The sequence below is a fragment of the Corythoichthys intestinalis genome, chromosome 2 (genome assembly GCF_030265065.1).
Source record: "Corythoichthys intestinalis isolate RoL2023-P3 chromosome 2, ASM3026506v1, whole genome shotgun sequence".
Classification (NCBI taxonomy): Eukaryota; Metazoa; Chordata; class Actinopteri; order Syngnathiformes; family Syngnathidae; genus Corythoichthys; species Corythoichthys intestinalis.
Window position 1 is genome coordinate 63,605,023 of NC_080396.1, and position 19,989 is coordinate 63,625,011.

The 19,989-nt window shown below is 39.6% G+C and overlaps 1 protein-coding gene across 1 annotated transcript in view; it reads left to right on the forward strand.

The window, feature by feature from the left end:
- The window catches only part of kif5aa (kinesin family member 5A, a), a 35,967-nt gene extending 16,278 nt beyond the window's left edge, over positions 1-19,689 (forward strand). The window contains exons 12-29 of the mRNA XM_057829560.1: positions 49-227; positions 306-374; positions 445-651; positions 1,813-1,959; positions 2,149-2,337; positions 2,404-2,521; positions 7,313-7,374; positions 7,595-7,683; positions 7,773-7,874; positions 11,292-11,352; positions 12,129-12,200; positions 13,022-13,126; positions 13,223-13,439; positions 13,519-13,693; positions 13,811-13,890; positions 13,961-14,000; positions 18,381-18,466; positions 18,556-19,689. Coding sequence (XP_057685543.1) covers positions 49-227; positions 306-374; positions 445-651; positions 1,813-1,959; positions 2,149-2,337; positions 2,404-2,521; positions 7,313-7,374; positions 7,595-7,683; positions 7,773-7,874; positions 11,292-11,352; positions 12,129-12,200; positions 13,022-13,126; positions 13,223-13,439; positions 13,519-13,693; positions 13,811-13,890; positions 13,961-14,000; positions 18,381-18,459 — 1,991 coding nt within the window. The 3' untranslated portion in view covers positions 18,460-18,466; positions 18,556-19,689. The remainder of the gene's footprint in view (positions 1-48; positions 228-305; positions 375-444; positions 652-1,812; positions 1,960-2,148; positions 2,338-2,403; positions 2,522-7,312; positions 7,375-7,594; positions 7,684-7,772; positions 7,875-11,291; positions 11,353-12,128; positions 12,201-13,021; positions 13,127-13,222; positions 13,440-13,518; positions 13,694-13,810; positions 13,891-13,960; positions 14,001-18,380; positions 18,467-18,555) is intronic.
- Positions 19,690-19,989: the final 300 nt, after the last annotated feature.

Here is a 19,989-nt window from a genome sequence, read left to right on the forward strand (position 1 = left end):
AGGAAACTGTAAATAATAATATATTTGCACCATCGTAACTCTCTTTAGGAGAGGATGTACCCGAGACAGAGAGGACACAGCCGGAGATGGTTACTCGTTATGAGTCGATGGAGGAACGTCCGATTCTGGATAATGATACCTCCTCCATTGTCGTCCGCATTTCTGAGGAAGAGCGCCAAAAGTACGAAGAGGAGATTCGCAAGCTTTACAAACAACTGGATGACAAGGTAGACAGGATAAGACGTTCTCGCAGCTGGATGATGGTTTTAGTGAGTGTTGACATTTACACTTGATGTGTATTACAGGATGACGAGATTAACCTGCAATGCCAACTAGTGGAGAAACTTAAGCAGCAAATGTTGGATCAGGACGAGGTACACAGGCAAACTTGCACACAAACACTCACAGTTTTTATTTTCTCACTCGCGACGTATTTGCCACTAGCTCTTGGCGTCTTCGCGTGGGGACGGTGACAAGGTGCAGGCAGAGCTCGGCAGGCTGCAGGTGGAGAGTGATTGCGCCAAGGCGGAGGTGAAAGAGGTGCTGCAGGCTCTGGAGGAACTGGCGATCAACTATGACCAAAAGAGTCAGGAGGTGGAGGAGAAAGGTCTGCAGAACCAGCTACTGGCTGACCAGCTGGCTCAGAAAATGGTACGTTCATTAGAATGCGCTTGACAGAAGCAGGATTAAACAACACCAACTTTGTTTTTACAACAACACATTCCCAAACTGTTTTTTTTTTGTTGAGACAGTTTCAGAATATAATTTGTAAGCTATACAAAAAAAAAACCAAAAAAAACACTAAAAATATCCAGAAAACATACTGTGTGGAGTGGACACAATTCTACATTTTAACAAATGTCAAACACTCACAGCACAAGTTTGTTTCGCTGTGACCAGACTTTGGGTGACACACATCTTTCTGAAAATACATACAGGGGGAAAAAAACTCCCCAGAATAAATTATTTTCATGCAGCTTAAAAGTTTGAAAAAATTGTTTCCGAGCAAAGTTTGAAAATTTAACAGATACTTACAAGAGTGTTCATATGTGAAACTCTGGAAACAGCGCCAACTGCCTCTGCTCTTGGATTTACCAACACATCAGGCCCTTGCACTTTCTTTTTACAATTAAATCATTCTTTTTACAATTAAATCAAGAAATGAATACATCGAATCCTTATAAGTTAATAAGTAATTTATATTTACATTTTCAAATGAAGTTAGAAATATACACTTAAATGTCAAGTACCAAATCAGGAAAATACTCCATATATAAAAATAAAAGCGGGGGAAAAAAACAAACAAACTCTTGTAGAGTTTAATTATGAAGCAGAGGTAATATTTGCAAGGCCCCCCCAAAAAAACAACCCCCCCCCAAATATTTAATCTTAGATTTCGCACTTTTTGACCAGACATATACCCCTGAACCCTGCCATTAGTATACGAGTAATTAAAAATAATATTTTAGTCATTTATTTTGAATATGGCATCTATAACAAAGCAAGCAGCCTGTATGTAATTGGATGATGTTTAAAATGGATGCTTAAGCAGTATTAATTAGGCAGAATAATAAAAGATTTCCAAGAATAAAAATAACCACAAAAAAAAAAAATTACAAATTACATTATACAGCACATCATTACATTAACAGAGTTGTTCAAGTGTTGAACTATACGCACCTGTTTTACTTGGAAACACTAAATTTAAGTTTATATTCTGTGTAGGTCAAATTGCTGGTGAGTTCCATCTTCATATTTATTATGATTAGGTTACATTTGAGTTGCAGTAACATCTCTGTTATTGACAACCAGGCGAGTCTGATGGAGCTGGAGGCGGAGCTATCTCGCATGCAGGAGGTGAGCGGTCAGCAGAGGAAGCGTATCGCTGACGTCCTGAACGGACTGATGAGGGACCTGAGCGAGTTCAGCTCCATCGTGGGCAATGGCGAAATCAAGCTGGTTAGTTGGAATATGGATGGGTAGACATTTAATGTGAGTTTGAAAGTGTATTTTTCCTTCTCCCAGAAATGTCTTTGCATTATAAATTCGGTGATGAATGAAGTACTAGTAGTATATATCGATTGTATGACACCCGGTGTTCAGTATGGATGAATCGCACCTAAAAGCCATGTTTCCTCCTGTGCTCAGCCGGTGGAGATCAGTGGCGCAATTGAGGAGGAGTTCACAGTGGCACGCCTCTACATCAGCAAGATCAAGTCGGAGGTGAAGAGCATGGTGAAGCGTTGCCGTCAGCTGGAGAACATGCAGCTGGAGTGCCACCGCAAGATGGAGGAGACTGGGAGGGAGCTCTCCTCTTGCCACCTTCTTATTTCTCAGGTGAGATTAAAAAAAAAAAAAAACATGGTGTAATGATTGAGACATCATGCTTCCACTGTATTGCAGCATGAAGCTAAGATCCGTTCCCTGACTGAGTACATGCAGAGCGTGGAGCACAAGAAGAGACTGCTGGAGGAAAGTCACGACTCTCTGAGCGAAGAGTTGGCCAAGCTTCAAGACCAAGGTAATGGTCATCACGCAGTCAAGGAGGTAACTAGTGGATGTAAACAGGCAAAAGATATCATAATCACTAAAAGTAGGGCTTTTGAATTATTTCTGTATGCAAAGTGTTAAGGGAAATTAATGCAGAATTATTGCTAATACTGTGTCAGGTTACAAGAACCACAATTTACCGTAATTTTTGGACAATAAGGCACAACCGACTATAAGACGCTACCCACCAAATTTGATACAAAATTGGCATTCATTCATAGATAAGCCACACTGGACTATAAGGCGCAGCTGTCCTCACTGTGTTATGCGATATTTACACCAAAAGATATTAATCGGTAACACTATATTTGACAGCGGCATCATAAGACTGTTATAAGACCAAATGAACCACCACGAAGCTTTGAACCAATTGGCTGCAAAGCTTCATTGCTTCAAGAAGCTTCATTTGGCCATCACTGCTGCCTTGGGGGAGACAGTCAACCTCTGCTGCCACCTGCTGTCAACGCTGTTGTTGTTCAACATGCCTCCTAACATGCATTGCAGTGCTACAGATATAAATAATAGGGCTGTCAAAAGATTAAGATTTTTAATCGAGTTAATTACAGCTTAAAAATTAATTAATCGTAATTAATCACATTTCAAACCATCTATAAAATATGCCATATTTTTCTGTAAATTATTGTTGGAATGGAAAGATAAGACACAAGATGGATATATACATTCAACATACGGTACATAAGTACTCTATTTGTTTATTATAACAATAACTCAACAAGATGGCATTAACATTCTGTTAAAGCGATCCATGGATAGAAAGACTTGTAGTTCTTAAAAGATAAATGTTAGTACAAGTTATAGAAGTTTTATATTAAAACCCCTCTTAATGTTTTCGTTTTAATAAAATTTGTAAAATTTTCAATCAAAAAATAAACTAGTAGCCCACTATTGTTGATGTCAATATTTTAACAATGCTCATGGGTGTGCTTAAGCCAATAAAACCAGGCGCACCCAAGCGCCAGCAGAGGGCGACAAAACTCCAAAAAACATAAGTAACAAGTTGTGCTGTCATTTTAATCTGTTTGAGCGGAGTTATCTGTTTGTGCGTTAATTGCGTCCAATATTTTAACGTGATTAATTTTTAAAAAATAATTACCGCCCGTTAACGCGATAATGTTGACAGCCCTAATAAATAACAATTAAAAATTCATGATCTGTGCTAATTATTTCTTCAGTTACTGTTCCAGTTGTTTCTTAAATAGCTAGTTATGGTATTTAGTCACACTTTCTTTGACAGTAGCGTCATAAGCCTGTCATAAGACCATCATAATTATTGACATGACACTGCCATGAGCATTAATGAATGCTTATGACAGATGTCATTTTGTGTCATCAAATTATCTCACTTTTGAATGGATGTAAAGATCCGAGCTGGACATAAATGGAGTTAGTGACATAACTCATAATTTCATTATTCTATTATTCTATTATTTATTTATTCTAATGACTTGAAGATAACTAAGGCAGATGACATTGCAAATAATTTTAATGAATTTTTTGTTACAATCGTTCCTAACTTAGCGGAAAACATACCACATGTGCAATACAATAACAAACAGGAAAGGGCCCTGCACTCTTTATTTTTGCACCCTGTGAAGGACACTGAGATAAGGAATCTGGTCGGGACATTGGGAAACAAAGCCTCGACAGACGTGCAAGGCCTGGACATGAGGCTTATAAAACTTATAATAGATGACATTCTTCAGCCTTTAACGTATATTTTTAATCTTTCTTTTGAAACTGGAACATTTCCGAATGAAATGAAAATAGCGAAAGTCGTCCCCGCATATAAAGGAGGGGACGCACATGTATTTAACAACTTTAGGCCTATCTCCATTCTGCCACAATTATCCAAGATCCTCGAAAAACTTTTTAATAACAGGCTTGACAAGTTCATATCAAAGCATAGCTTACTAAATCATAGCCAGTATGGTTTTACAAAAGACCACTCAACTGCACAAGCACTGACGGAGTCAATGGAAATTATTACGGATGCGATTGATCAAGGACAGTATTCTGTTGGAATTTTCCTGGATTTGAAAAAAGCATTTGACACAGTAGATCATAATATATTATTTGATAAATTAGAGCGACTGGGAATTAGAGGAATAGCTCTAGACTGGATACGTAGTTATCTATCTAAAAGGCATCAATATGTGACAATTAGTGGGAAAAGGTCGGAAAAACTTGGAGTTACATGTGGAGTACCTCAAGGCTCTGTCTTGGGACCAAAATGTTTTCTACTATATATAAATGATATATACAAGGTATCCAGCATATTGAAAATGGTGCTTTTTGCAGACGACACCAATATCTTTTTCTCAGGTCTTTTTCTCTAAACACAACGACCCAACAAGTGAATGAGGAATTACGCAAGCTACAAGAATGGTTCAATGCCAATAAACTGTCACTAAACCTTAGTAAAACTAAATATATGCTATTTGGCAAAAAAGGTCTGAAAGAACATCTACACATTCAAGTAAACCAGGTGGATATTGAACGTGTTAGAGAACACAAGGTATTAGGTATAATACTTGATGATTCATTAACATGGAATGCACATATAAGACAACTGAAAAATAAACTGGCTAGGAGCGTCTCCATTCTTTACAGAGCTCAAAATCTACTAGATCACAGGGCCCTCCAAATAATTAATAGTGCACTGTTTTTGCCGTATTTGACTTACTGCGCCGAGATTTGGGGAAATACCTACCAATCTCGATTACACCCTCTGTTGGTCATCCAAAAAAAAGCAATACGGATTATTCATAAGGCAAAATACACAGCACATACACATGAGTTATTCATCAAATCCAAGTTATTGAAGCTGTATGATTTAATCAATTTCAAAACGGGACAGATGATGTACAAAGCCTCAACTAATAGCCTTCCGTATAACTTGCAAAGTCGTTTCCAGGCTAGGGAATCGAAATACAATTTGAGGGGAGAAAATGTGTTTAAACTTAACTGCGCTAGAACAACACTAAAATCATTTTCAGTTCCTTACTCTGGTGTAAAGCTTTGGAACAAACTAGATTCTGCAGTGACCAGCTCAGGGTCATTAGCTGTTTTTAAGAGGAGGTATAAACAAACCTTATTAAATAATTATGTTGCTGACTCAAGCTAACTCGGACATAATAAGAACTGTACAAATGTTAAATAATGTCTGGTTTGTACAAATGTTAAATAATGTCTGGGTGGCAACTCAAAGCTGGAAGCAAAACTGAGTGTACCCAAAACAATGGAAGGCAAAAAAAAAAAAAAGGGAACTCAAAGCCAATACAAACAGAACTCACAAGGACATATCATTTGTTGGCTGTAAATGCACAGACAACTGACTTCAAATTCTTCAAATTTGTAACGACATGGGACTAGTCGATTGGCCACTGTCCTGCCAGAACCTGGACAACGCGCCTGCCTGGAAATAATTTTAACGTCTGGATATTGTGGAGGATGGCTGGGGTAGATGGCGGCCGCTGTGTCTGACCACACTCGAAGAGGAACGATATCGAGGATGTTTCCTTTTGGTGCGCTGCTGGCAGCTTCTGATTGTGCCAGCTGGGACAGTGATCGCTGGGACGGTCTTTCTGAAGGACGTAGCGACGCCAGTCCCCCAGGCCATGAGTCTACAACCGAAATGGCGATGCAACCTACTACGAAGCTGCGCAACCTTGAGATGAATGTTCGTCGGGAGTCAGCAAGGAACGAAAACTGCGACGAGGATTAAGTCAACAAAAGGAGTGTGGCGGACACGGCCTACCATCGGTCCTCAGCTATTCCCTATCGTCTGGATCGAATCAACTGAATAAACTAAGCACTAAATTATGAACTAGTCTACTGGATCTAATCAACATAACGAGCACATCGATCGGCTATGGACTATTGGGAAAATGAACAATTAGAGGGGATGGTTATTATTTAAAAAAAAAAAAAAAAAAACTTGTGATCATTACGAAATCTGAATGTCAAAAATTTGATATTTGTTATTTTCTGCGTCCTTTATGGTATACTGGGGACGGGTTTCAATAAGCTTCGGCTTCTCCCGTCAGCCCTTTTCTTTTCGGGTTGAATTAATTGTAAACACATATAAATGCTGTATGTTTGTTTGGATTTGTTATGCCTGAAGGGAAAATAAATAAATAAAATAAAATAAAAATAAAATAAATAAATAAATAAAATAAATGCCCATGATAGTGTCATGTCATAATTATGACGGTCTTATTGCATTCTTATGACGCTGCTGTCAAAGAAAGTGTTACCTATTAACCCAAATAAATCAACAAATAAGCCACACTGGACTATAAGGCGCAGTATTCAAAATGAGAGAAGAAAGTAGCGGCTTTCAGTCCGAAAATACGGTAATCTAAATTGCTTACAGGCTCGTTGAGAATTAAATTTAAAAGAAAAAACAACTATTATTTGTGATTGCTGATCTTGTATACACAATCTGGATTTTTAAAATTAGGTTTGGATAGCGTCTTCTAATCCCGTATACACACACTGTAGGCATTCAAATATGATATACATAATTATCCATGATGATAGTTGGTCCTTCTGGAAAATTAGTCAAAACAATATTAATACTTCATTAGGAAGTGCATGGGAATGTCATTAGATCTACTGTATATCCACACATGTACACACACAAAAATCCACAAACTCCTTTGGCTGAATTTTCTTATTTGGGTGGGTTAATTGTGATTTACTGTATGTCCAACCTTTGCCTTTTCTCTTCTTCTACAAGATAATTCTCTTCTGGAGGAGAAGGATGGTGAGAAGGGAGAGACTGAAGATGGAAATGTCAAGGTACAAAAGAAAGATTACGAATTGTTGTTTGTCACATTTAATTTTAAAGGAGACAGACACAATTTGGACTTTAAAAAATTAACTAATTAAAAAAGTTCTGTGGTGTCTGCAGTTGTATAACATTATTGTGTTCTAAATAGGATATGTCATACCTTCATATTTATAATTGTTTTTTTGAGGGGGTTAATGATGCACTTTTTTTTTTTTTCCAATTGAAAAGAAGGTAACCCGCGGCCTCCATCACAAACAACTGGCTCGTCTGCGTGATGAGATCAACGAGAAACAAAGGCTCATCGACGAACTCACAGAGTATGTAACTTCAAATGTCCAAAATTTAGTTTTCGCTGTCCCCCATAATTAATAGAACATGACATTAACAGAACATGTCTTTTGTCCAGTCGCAATTCCAAGATGGAGCTGGAGCTGGCTCAGATTCGCGCCGACTTTGAGCGTCTGAAGAGCCAGGACAGCACCAAGTCCGAGCGCATAGAGGAGCTCTCGTAAGACAAATTTTCAATAGGGCTCAACTGTATGTGTGTGGGTTGTTAATGAATGTTAACTGAATCGGAATTATTTTGTTAAAATACTTAAGCAAGCAAGACAATGTTTTAAAGTTCTATGATGGTCAAAGTTTCTCCACTATTTCATATTTACATTTGCATAGTTTATGCAAGTCATTAAAAAACATTAAAAGTCATTAAATGGCTTTTGTCAAAATTCAGGCCTTAACGCTCCCCTTGAGTGATGTGTAGTATTTTTTTTCATGATTGTACTGGATGAGTTTGTGTCAGAGTATGGGTGTTGATGCCTCTCAGTTTTGCTTCCTATACGAGTTACCTTATCTTAAGCCCAAGAATCACTTATGTACCGGTAGCTATTCTCGTTACTAATTTTAAGGCTGAAGGTAATATCCATCGACTGCTAGTGTTCCTCTCCTACCTCTCCACCATGCATTCATGGCCTTCCGGATTCTTGTTCTCACTTAAAGAGAACTTTGCGCTTTAATTTTTTTTTTTTTTTTTTTTTTTTTAATTAACACAACAATTATATACTGTATGGCGGAAAATACAGACAAGGCTGAAAAAGCAGCTTCTGCTCTTGACCCCTCTTTAAAATAAGCCAAAAGAACTGTTGTGTTTGATAGAACAATATGTCTATATGCTGCCATAGCAGATTCATGGCGCATTAAACCCCCAAACTATTTTTAATTTGTCCATTTTACCCTGGAAACCCCCGTTTACAGACGCCGCGCAACCGCTTTTGTTTCAACCTAGCCATAAAAAGAAGGTAACTAATTATATGTATTATTCGAAATGTCTGTCATTTGTAGCTTTGAATCATTAATTGATGTCTAATATTTAGTTTAAAAAAAAAAAAAAAAGACTTCCAAAAATTATTCACTCGCATATTTTACACTTTTAAACAAATTACGTCACAATGAAAAAATTGGCGTCGGTAAATACAGTGCCTTGCAAAAGTATTCGGCCCCCTTGAACCTTGCAACCTTTCGCCACATTTCAGGCTTCAAACATAAAGATATAAAATTTTAATTTTTTGTCAAGAAACAACAACAAGTGGGACACAATCGTGAAGTGGAACAAAATTTATTGGATAATTTAAACTTTTTTAACAAATAAAAAACTGAAAAGTGGGGCGTGCAATATTATTCGGCCCCCTTGCGTTAATACTTCGTAGCGCCACCTTTTGCTCCAATTACAGCTGCAAGTCGCTTGGGGTATGTTTCTATCAGTTTTGCACATCGAGAGACTGACATTCTTGCCCAGTCTTCCTTGCAAAACAGCTCGAGCTCAGTGAGGTTGGATGGAGAGTGTTTGTGAACAGCAGTCTTCAGCTCTTTCCACAGATTCTCGATTGGATTCAGGTCTGGACTTTGACTTGGCCATTCTAACACCTGGATACGTTTATTTTTGAACCATTCCATTGTAGATTTGGCTTTATGTTTTGGATCATTGTCCTGTTGGAAGATAAATCTCCGTTCCAGTCTCAGGTCTTGTGCAGATACCAACAGGTTTTCTTCCAGAATGTTCCTGTATTTGGCTGCATCCATCTTCCCGTCAATTTTAACCATCTTCCCTGTCCCTGCTGAAGAAAAGCAGGCCCAAACCATGATGCTGCCACCACCATGTTTGACAGTGGGGATGGTGTGTTCAGGGTGATGAGCTGTGTTGCTTTTACGCCAAACATATGGTTTTGCATTGTGGCCAAAAAGTTCAATTTTGGTTTCATCTGACCAGAGCACCTTCTTCCACATGTTTGGTGTGTCTCCCAGGTGGCTTGTGGCAAACTTTAAACGAGACTTTTTATGGATATCTTTGAGAAATGGCTTTCTTCTTGCCACTCTTCCATAAAGGCCAGATTTGTGCAGTGTACGACTGATTGTTGTCCTATGGACAGACTCTCCCACCACAGCTGTAGATCTCTGCAGTTCATCCAGAGTGATCATGGGCCTCTTGGGTGCATCTCTGATCAGTTTTCTCCTTGTTTGAGAAGAAAGTTTGGAAGGACGGCCGGGTCTTGGTAGATTTGCAGTGGTCTGATGCTCCTTCCATTTCAATATGATGGCTTGCACAGTGCTCCTTGAGATGTTTAAAGCTTGGGAAATCTTTTTATATCCAAATCCGGCTTTAAACTTCTCCACAACAGTATCTCGGACCTGCCTGGTGTTTTCCTTGGTTTTCATAATGCTCTCTGCACTTTAAACAGAACCCTGAGACTATCACAGAGCAGGTGCATTTATACGGAGACTTGATTACACACAGGTGGATTCTATTTATCATCATCGGTCATTTAGGACAACATTGGATCATTCAGAGATCCTCACTGAACTTCTGAAGTGAGTTTGCTGCACTGAAAGTAAAGGGGGCGAATAATATTGCACGCCCCACTTTTCAGTTTTTTATTTGTTAAAAAAGTTTAAATTATCCAATAAATGTTTTTCCACTTCACAATTGTGTCCCACTTGTTGTTGATTCTTGACAAAAAAATTAAATTTCATATCTTTATGTTTGAAGTCTGAAATGTGGCGAAAGGTTGCAAGATTCAAGGGGGCCGAATACTTTTGCAAGGCACTGTAAGTCACGGATATCTACCTCATAACTATCGCTTAATTGTATTTTTCTTTTTTTTGTTACTGTCGCATTTTCCCCAGTATGTTAGATAATAAATAATCGATCCAAACAAAGAAAAATCGAAAAATAACATTTAAAAGGGTAAATACACGAAAAAGAACATCTCGACCACTACTTGTTGTCTGCGATTTCTGCATCGCGACCCTTGTTATATTACCATGTTTCACCCATGAAATCTATAAAAAAAAAATGTTTTTTTTTTAATCTGGCTGTAGCCATTCACAGCTGCGTCTTGACACTTGGTGATACATGCTACATTGAGTTTTGGACCAAAAAGAGGTAAGTACGTGATAATATCTCGTTAAAATCGTGGTGTCTTTAATTCTGCTCTCTCATTCTCTCACCTCCAGTTAGGCTTTCACTGTTTAATTTTTTTTTTTTAAATGCCCTCCTGTTAAAAATCTTTCATCCCCAATTGAGATTTTAAGCTTTCCAATGATGTATCACACATGCATTTAGGACAATTGTGATATTTGGCCAAATTGGGGGGTCTCAGAGCGGAACTTCAAGTCCCCTGAATGTTTTCCGCCATATACAAACGAAAAACAGGCTCTTTACACCACAGTGTTGTAGACAGAAACTATAAACTTTGTATCACAATTTACAATATCTAACTTGTTTGCCGTATGTTTGCATTCACACACAGTTTTTTTTGTTTAAAGTGGCATTAAAAGCAACATTAAAAAAAACTTTTAAATGAGATTTGCCGAAACCTGTAGAAACCCTATTTTATCAATGTATCAATTTTGTTGTACTTCTTTCTGTCAGATTCCTGCATGAGCGCCATGAGCAGACTAAACAGGATCTAAAGGGTCTGGAGGAGACTGTCGTGAGTAAACCGAAGAGAACCATCATCAACCACATTTCATATTGTGTCTGTAATATCCAACTTGACGCTTTGCCCTTAAAAACTGTCATGTACAGTAGTGCTGTGTCTTAGCTGCCTCCCACTCATGTTACCCATTTACAGTCCGGTTTGACCACATCGCTTTAAAAATTCTAGTTTAAAGGGGAGCTGAAGAACTTTTTGGATGAGTGTTTTACTCGGTTAAATTGGCTTGAACTCATCATTTGCTGTCTCAAAAGTCACATTGCCATTTTTTTTTTTTTAAATTGAACGCGTAGTTTTTGAGTTACTGGCATAGCAATACCTTAGCAACGAGGGGCGCGCCTCTACGGGCCGCTACCCGATGACGTCAATTCTAGAGGACCCTGCCAATGCTCTAATACGAAAGTAGAGCACCACACTAACCTCGCCATATGTTGCAAACATTTTCTGGGTTTTACTTGCAAGATTCGTCATGCCATCTAGATGTGTAGTGATGAATTGCTCACACAGATATCGAGACTCTATTAGTGGCCCAAAAAAACTTCTTCTGCAAGGATTTGGACATCTTTTCTGAGACTCAAGCAGAAGAACATTTACCCGGTGTTCTAACATATCAGGGTGAGACAGGCCAGTGGTGCGCCCTGTTGTTGGTAGACTCTTAACCCCTAGCGCGGCAGGGATCCCAACGTGGCCGGCTGCCGAGAGACGGCCCTCACCTTCTTTACGCCTCTTCAGCTGCCCTTTAAGCCTCCTAAACCTCTCTTTACTTCCACTAGGCCCGCGAGCTCCAGACCCTCCACAACCTCCGCAAGCTGTTTGTTCAAGACCTCACGTCGCGGGTTAAAAAAGTAAGTCAATATATTGTTTTACGGATTCAGATTGACTAAAATCATGGGTGTCGAAACCTGTCCTAAAGGGCCGCTGTGGATCCTGGTTTTTGTTCCTACCAATCGAGCAGGGACAGTTTAACCAATGAAGTTTGTGCTAAAACAAGCAGCACCTGACTGCAATCAACTGATTACACTTGTGAGACACCAGATTGGTGAAAAGATGTCATCTTGTTTTGTAGGAATGAAATCCAGCGCCCACTGCGGCCGTATGTGGAATAGTTTGGACACCACTGGTCTAGCACATCGATCAGGACTAATCTTGGCCCATTCTTCCATACAAAATGCTTTAGTTCAGTCAGATTCCTCGGATGTCTGGCATTAATCGCTGTATTTAGGTCATGCCACAGAATCTCAATGGGGTTCAAGTCTGGAGTTCAAGTCGTGTTGTTTTGTAGGAATGAAATCCAGCACCCACTGCGGCCCTATGTGGAATAGTTTGGACACCCCTGACTAAAATGCATGAACAGTTGTTTCAATTAAAGAGAACTTAATGTGTTGTCACCTCCATTAGAGTTGTCCCAAATCTAACCGGGCCACGTTCAATTAGTGATTGATGTGGCAAAAAAAAAAATCATTTGCCAAAATACTGTCAGACCAGTAATCTCAAACTTGCACATCAAGGACAATACTTTGTTGCCCTCTACATCACCTGTTTTGTTTTTTTTCATGAGTGTTTTATTTATTTATTTATCCTCTCCCAAAAAGATGTTATGAATGGAATATATTATTTTGAACTCCATTATGTTGGGACTTTCTAAAATGAACACTTCACTCTCCAGAGTTCCGAAATGGAACCTGATGATAGCGGGGGGTCTTGCACCCAGAAGCAGAAGATTTCCTTTCTTGAGAATAACCTGGACCAACTTACAAAGGTTCACAAACAGGTGAGGAGCACACATGGCATGCTGTTCTTTTTCTGCATCCATCAAGTGACAAAAGTGGCAGTCAACTTTGCCCTCCTCTTCCTCCCATCACGCCAGCTGGTTCGTGACAATGCAGATCTGCGCTGTGAGCTTCCAAAGCTGGAGAAACGTCTTCGGTCTACTGCTGAGAGAGTTAAGGCCCTGGAGACTGCACTGAAGGACGCCAAGGAGGGCGCCATGATGGACCGCCGTCGCTACCAGCAGGAAGTTGACCGCATCAAAGACGCCATGAGGGCGAAAAACGCCCAGAGACGTCCTCACGCTGCACAGATTGGTACCAATCCTAAAATTTGAGGATATCAGAGATGAAGCTGTTGTATTTTTCTTTAATGTCAATCTCATTTTCTTCCTAGCCAAGCCTGTGAGACCGAAGCAAATGACCGTCTGCTCTCCCAGCAACCCATTTTACTCGTACATCCGGGCCACTGAGCACGCCAATACCTACAGCAACGCCGTCTTTCAGAGCAGCATGACGCCGACCAACTCTGCAAGCTCCAACTGCAACCCGAACTCTGTTCAGACCAACACGTGTGTTCAAAATATTTGCTTGTTTCTTGCCAAAGACTACCATTTCAACAAATGGTCTAGTTCGCACCATTAGGGTTATGAACAATGAATTCTGATGCTTCGTTTGTTGTTTTACAGAGTTTCCACAGCACTAGGCTACAGAGCAGGCAGATACAATGGAGACATACTGGAATCCTTCCCACTTAACATTGACAATGGTGAGCATAAGTAAATTCAATTGATTATTAAAGTTGTAATTGTTTGTTAAACTTTTTTTGTCGTCAACAGGAAACAGCATCAGTGACACAAGAGACATCAATGACAACAGGTAAGTAATATTTTTTTACTTTTACACAACATAAATCCAAATCTGAATAATATCGTCAACATTAGGTACATTTGCACAAGGGACCTTTTGCAAAATCTCAGTCCCCCCCTTAGTTACTGTTGCTAGTTTGTCAAGCTTTTGTGAGTCCGACGGCACAAACCATGGCAGGGACTCACTTAGTGATTTATTTTAGAACACTACCTGTGCAATATACTCCAGATGGAGGAGCCTGCTTCGCTTGTGAATGCAAGCGGCGCAGGGTTCGCCTATGCTACATTATGTCACACCACACTCCCTCCGTCCCCTCCTCTCCGAGGGAGGTATTTCCTCTTCTAAATTTGTCTAATCAATGAGTGCGCCTTTCATCCATGTGATACTACTCGTAAAGTTCGGTTGGCGCACTGTGAATGTTGAACTTTTTCAACAAGTCATTTGCAAGTGTTGTTACAAGGTAGCTCTCCAACTGGACCCTCTGTCCCCTTGGGCTAAGTGGCCTTACACGTAATAGTGATGGCATCCATAATATTCGCAAACAGTAACTACAACTTTGATTTACAGTTTTATGAATGTTCTTGCCTCTACTGAAGCAAGTTAGGCATCAAAGCTACAGAGGTATGAAAAAGTATCTGAATCTTTAGGAATTTCCCAGATTTCTGCATACAATCACCATCAAATGTTATCTGATCTTTGTCACAATCACACAGATGTAAAAACAGTGTCTGCTTTAACTTAAACCACCAGTCTTGATGAGAAGCATTGTCTGATGTGCATCATGGCTCGGTCAAAAGAGCTGTCTGAAGACCTGTGATCAAGGGTTGTTGATTTGTATAAAGCTGTGAAAGGATACAAACCTCTAAAAGTTTGGATGTTCATCAGTCGACAGTCAGAGAACTACAAATGGAAAGAGTTTGGCAATGTGTCTTCTCTCCCAAGGAGTGGCCGTCCACCAAAGATGACACCAAGAGTTTAGCGCAGAATACTCAGAGAGGTAAAAAAGAACACTAGAATGTCTGCTGAAGACTTACAAAAAATCACGGACACAGTCCAATATCTCTGTGCACACATCAACTTAATGTAAAACTATGGCCAAGAATGGTGTACATGGGAGTACTTCACAGAGGAAGCCACTGCTTTCTAAAAAAAACATTGTTGCTCGTTTAATGTTCGCAAAAAGGCACTTCGGCACTCCTCAGGCGTTTCGGCAAAATATTTTGTGGACTGATGAAGCCATAGTTGAATTGTTTGGGAGTAACACACAACGTCATATGTGGAAGAAAAATGGAACAGCTCACCAACATCAACACCTCATCCCCACCGTGAAGCATTGTAGAGGGAGCATCATGATTTGGGGCTATTTTGCTGCCTCAGGGCCTGGATAACTTGCAATCATTAATGGAAGAATGAATTCAAAAGTTTATCAGGATGTTTTGCAGGAAAACCTGAGGCCGTCTGTCAGACAGTTGAAGTTAAGAAGAGGATGGATGCTGCAACAAGACAATGATCCAAAACACAGAAGTAAATCAACTTCAGAATGGTTTCAGAAGAACAAAATACTGGAGTGGCCAAGTCAAAGTCCAGACTTGAACCCCATTGAGATGCTGTGGCATGACCTAAATACAGCGATTAATGCCAGACATCCGAGGAATCTGACTGAACTAAAGCATTTTGTACGGAAGAATGGGCCAAGCTTAGTCCTGATCGATGTGCTAGACCAGTGGTGTCCAAACTATTCCACATAGGGCCGCAGTGGGTGCTGGATTTCATTCCTACAAAACAAGATGACATCTTTTCACCAATCTGGTGTCTCACAAGTGTAATCAGTTGATGGCAGTCAGGTGCTGCTTGTTTTAGCACAAACTTCATTGGTTAAACTGTCTGTGCTCGATTGGTAGGAACAAAAACCAGGACCCACAGCGGCCCTTGCGGACAGGTTTGGACACCCATGGGCTAGACTGATCTGCAGCTACAGGAAGCGTCTGGTTGATGGACAAAATATTAAATGTGATGGTTCACTTACTTATTTTCCCCCTTCTCTCATTGTTTGCATACTATCATCATTAAAATATGAATACCAATAAATGGGTGGTTTTAGTTAAAGCAGACACTGTTTTTTCATCTGTGTGATTTTGACAAAGATCAAATCACATTTGATGGTAATTTTATGCAGAAATGTGAGAAATTCCAAAAGGTTCAGATACTTTTTCATACCACTGTGCCTAGTTAGGCCTTAATCTTACATGTATGTGCGCTTCTTTATTTTGGAGACATATAGCTGGGAGTTAGGCCGTCCACACATTGTAAATCATTGAGGCCACTGCTCTTGTTGTGTTTTCGGCTTTGGGAAGGGAAAGAAATGCACTTCCTCCGATGATTTCCTGAGGTACCGAGTATGCGATTTAGGCCATGTCCACACGTAGCAGGGCTTTTTAAAAAGGAGTACTTTGCCCCATCCGTCAGGAAAAAAACTCAACGTCCACACCACCTCGTATGTAGGAAAAATATCATCCACACCCAACAAGTACGTTTTTTTTTTTCTTTTACATATTTGTTTATGTGCATTCAAGCACAGAATGAATGACAGTAAGTAAAATGGTTAAACAATCATATTTTGTCTGTTTAGCCCTTGCCTTGTGAGATGTTTGTGAACCGTTAGCACGGGTTGCTATCGCGCGCAGTCGCTTATGTGTATGTATATATTTTTCCCAAGTGGGAGCTTCCATGATCTTATTAAATTTAATAATAATAATTTTAAAAAATGTATAATTATATATACATTAATTATTTTATTAAATAAAAATGCATGTTGATACAATGCACACAATGGTAACTTCCATTTTTTAAAATCGTTAGAAAGTTGTATGGACTTATAATCCGCTGGCTTGTTGTTTCTTGTTGTCTTCGAAAATTATACTTGGGTGACGGCGTTTCAAGTGTTCATTCATAGCCGACGTGCTACCGTGGTATTCGAGCTCAGTTTAGCAAAGAGTATACACAATGGCACCCTCCATATTTTTCTTGAAATTATTCCAGGCTCTGGCTATTCTGGTCCACTTTTTGGGCTTTATGCCACTTTCACGTGTCACCAATTCTGCCCTTTTTGGTAATTGGCGGTTACCAACTCCTTGCCGTAGTGAGGAGTGAACCAGTGATTCACTTGGCTCGTTGTCGTCGGTTCGGCCCATTTTCTCCTCAGGAAGGCGGCAGCGTGCATAAAAACACCGAGAGGCGTCGGATGGCTCTTTCTGGATACTTTTATTGACCAAAGCAAAAACGTAGGGGCTGCAGCCACTGAACTCCGCGCTACCTGCGCACTTTCCCAACTCACCGATATCACTCCCTCTCTCTCGCTCGCCCACTTTCTTCATCTTTGCTCAATCTGACAATGCCGGTCACATTGAAATAACAGCGGCCCCCTTGGGTGTGCCAGTAACAACCGCTTGCATCGCGAGCTCCCGCCATTCTTAACTTTATCCTCATGTAATTTTTTTATTTAACCCGTCATTACCCGTCGACGGTATGTTTTGCCCGTCGACGCATTTACGTCATCGATGACGTCGACAACGTCGACTAGTCGGGACAGCTCTATTCTCAATGTATAAGTGATGTTGTAATATTCCAAATCCTTCGTGACCATATAAGCGCAGTCCCTGAATGTAAGCACGGGTCGCACATACTGTATAACCTTTGAACATTTTTTGTCGCAGGCAGTGACATTAAAAAAAACACAGACCTTCGATTATTAATGTACACATGACAGCGCATCAAACGCAAAATTCGCAAATATTCACTTTGGTCTGAGTTTTTTTTATTTTTTTAAATAAAATATTTTTGAATGCACAAAATGTGTGTCTGCGTGTGCAGGATAGGCCAAACCGTAGAAAACGTTTTTCGTTTTTGCAAGATACCCTGTTACACGTAGACATGGTCTTAGATGCTCAATAGGCACATCACGTCACCATTTTCAGCTTGTTGATCCTTTTCGTCTCCTTCTGTAAAGATTTAGGGCAGTTGACGGTCTTGTAAGGCTTGGCGTAACCACCAAATGACTCAATTAGACAATGGAGACATGCGTACAGCTTGACACGTGTTGCTAGGACTCAAGATTGGTCTGTGGTTGTTTGGAAAGGAGAATCATTCCAAAAATTTGCATTAAATATGAGGAGGTATCTCAGGTTGTACCAGAGATCTCTTGATCTGGAGTCAAATGCTTGACCAATAAGCTACAATACACCCCCACTTTGTGTTTGATAAACCAGAAATACATGTTTTTGAATGTGTGGGAGAACCAGATTACACATGCTACCTGAAAATATGTTAGAAATGCCTGCCAGCCAAAACCAAGCATTATTCTTTCAGTCTGAAATGTTTATTTATTAACAGGAGTGATGTGCACTGTAGCATCGAGGTGGACGATTCAAGCAGACACTTCATCGCTCACCAGGAGACGGCTGCAAGTTAATACTGAGGTAATAACATACTCTACTGGACGGACAACCGCTTGGCTCAAACAATGTGTCAGCCTGAGCGTAAGGTTGTTTTCTTGGCCTCTCTTTAGGTGATGACCAAACACTGTACATGTCTGAAGACCTGCACCCTACATCCCACCCATCTGCATGCAGCCTGCCTCTTTGTTCCTCTACTGCATCACCAATGAAGATGATGACGATGGTGGTCTATAGCTTTCTAGTCTTTTAATTAGATAAAGCTGCTCCTCCTCTTCTTTCTACTTGCTCCTTTTACTTCAATAAGTGGGCGGCAGTACAGGAAGTCTTTTTTTTTTTTTTTTTTTTTTTTTTGTAAATATAAAACACCGCATTCCCTTAGCCAATCAAGCTGTTCCTGGAATATTTTGGACTCCTGCAAAAAAGTATTGATGTATAATCTACTGGAGCGTTTTGACCAGCATCTTTTTGTGGTAATGCACAACCTTTCTCTGCACACATCGTCTTCTTAAAAGACCTCATTCAGTTGGCCTTAGTACAGCCATAGTGTCAACATTGCCTGCTCCAAACAGAAGTTCTTCACCGCACACAAAAGGACACACACCCAGCATGCATGTCAGTTAGTGGGTTCGCTTCCATATACTTTCATTTGTTGTGATTCCTGTCAGAGAGACAGCAGTCTAATCAGCTGATGGGAGGTACGTTTAGGACTGACATTGGAATTTGGCATTAAAGCCTGCAGTGTGAATCCATTTCAGAACGGCTTGTCGTCATCCCTATTCTGGTACTAGTGTTTTATTTAAAGTTGATGTTCTGAGTTGCTGTGTTTAGGGCTGCAGCTATCGATTATTAAAGTAACCGATTAATCTATCAATTACTTCAAATAATCGCGTAATTGAATTAGAAACATTTAATGCGTTGCAGAATAAATTTTAGGGAATATGAAACGAAGGCTTGCTACGATTGCACTTTCTAAAGAGCATTAAATGTGAATACAAAATAAAATTCCCGAGTGGTTCTTCAAATTATGCAGAATTGTGCTTTCATTTCACAAGAGCAATAAATGCGTTTGAAAGTAAATTAAAATACCTGACCTTAGCCTCAATCGGTATAAATAAATGAATAAATAAATAAATAAATGAATGAGGATCTAAGTACAACAAAAGAACAATTGGCCAACTTGCATAGAAAAAGTCTGCCATCTTAAATGCAAGAAAATGTTAACTTTTTTTTTTTTTTTTTTACAATGCTCTTAACAAATCGTTCAAACACACATACACCACAAAAAACTGCTAAATATACCTATAAACTAACTTACAAATGCATAAAAAAACATTAGCGCAACAAAAAAATAATAACCTTATGTTTGTCTTAACAGGGAGCAGCTGGATTCAGCCATGTTAAATGAGTTACATATTGAGTGTTGCCACAGGAGGGCAGTATATCCACCCAAATCATTAAAACTAAATGCAAACAATTTCAAAACAAACCATTGCAACGCCACTGTGATCAAATGAATCCTCGAAGCGTTTTTCTAATCGACGTAC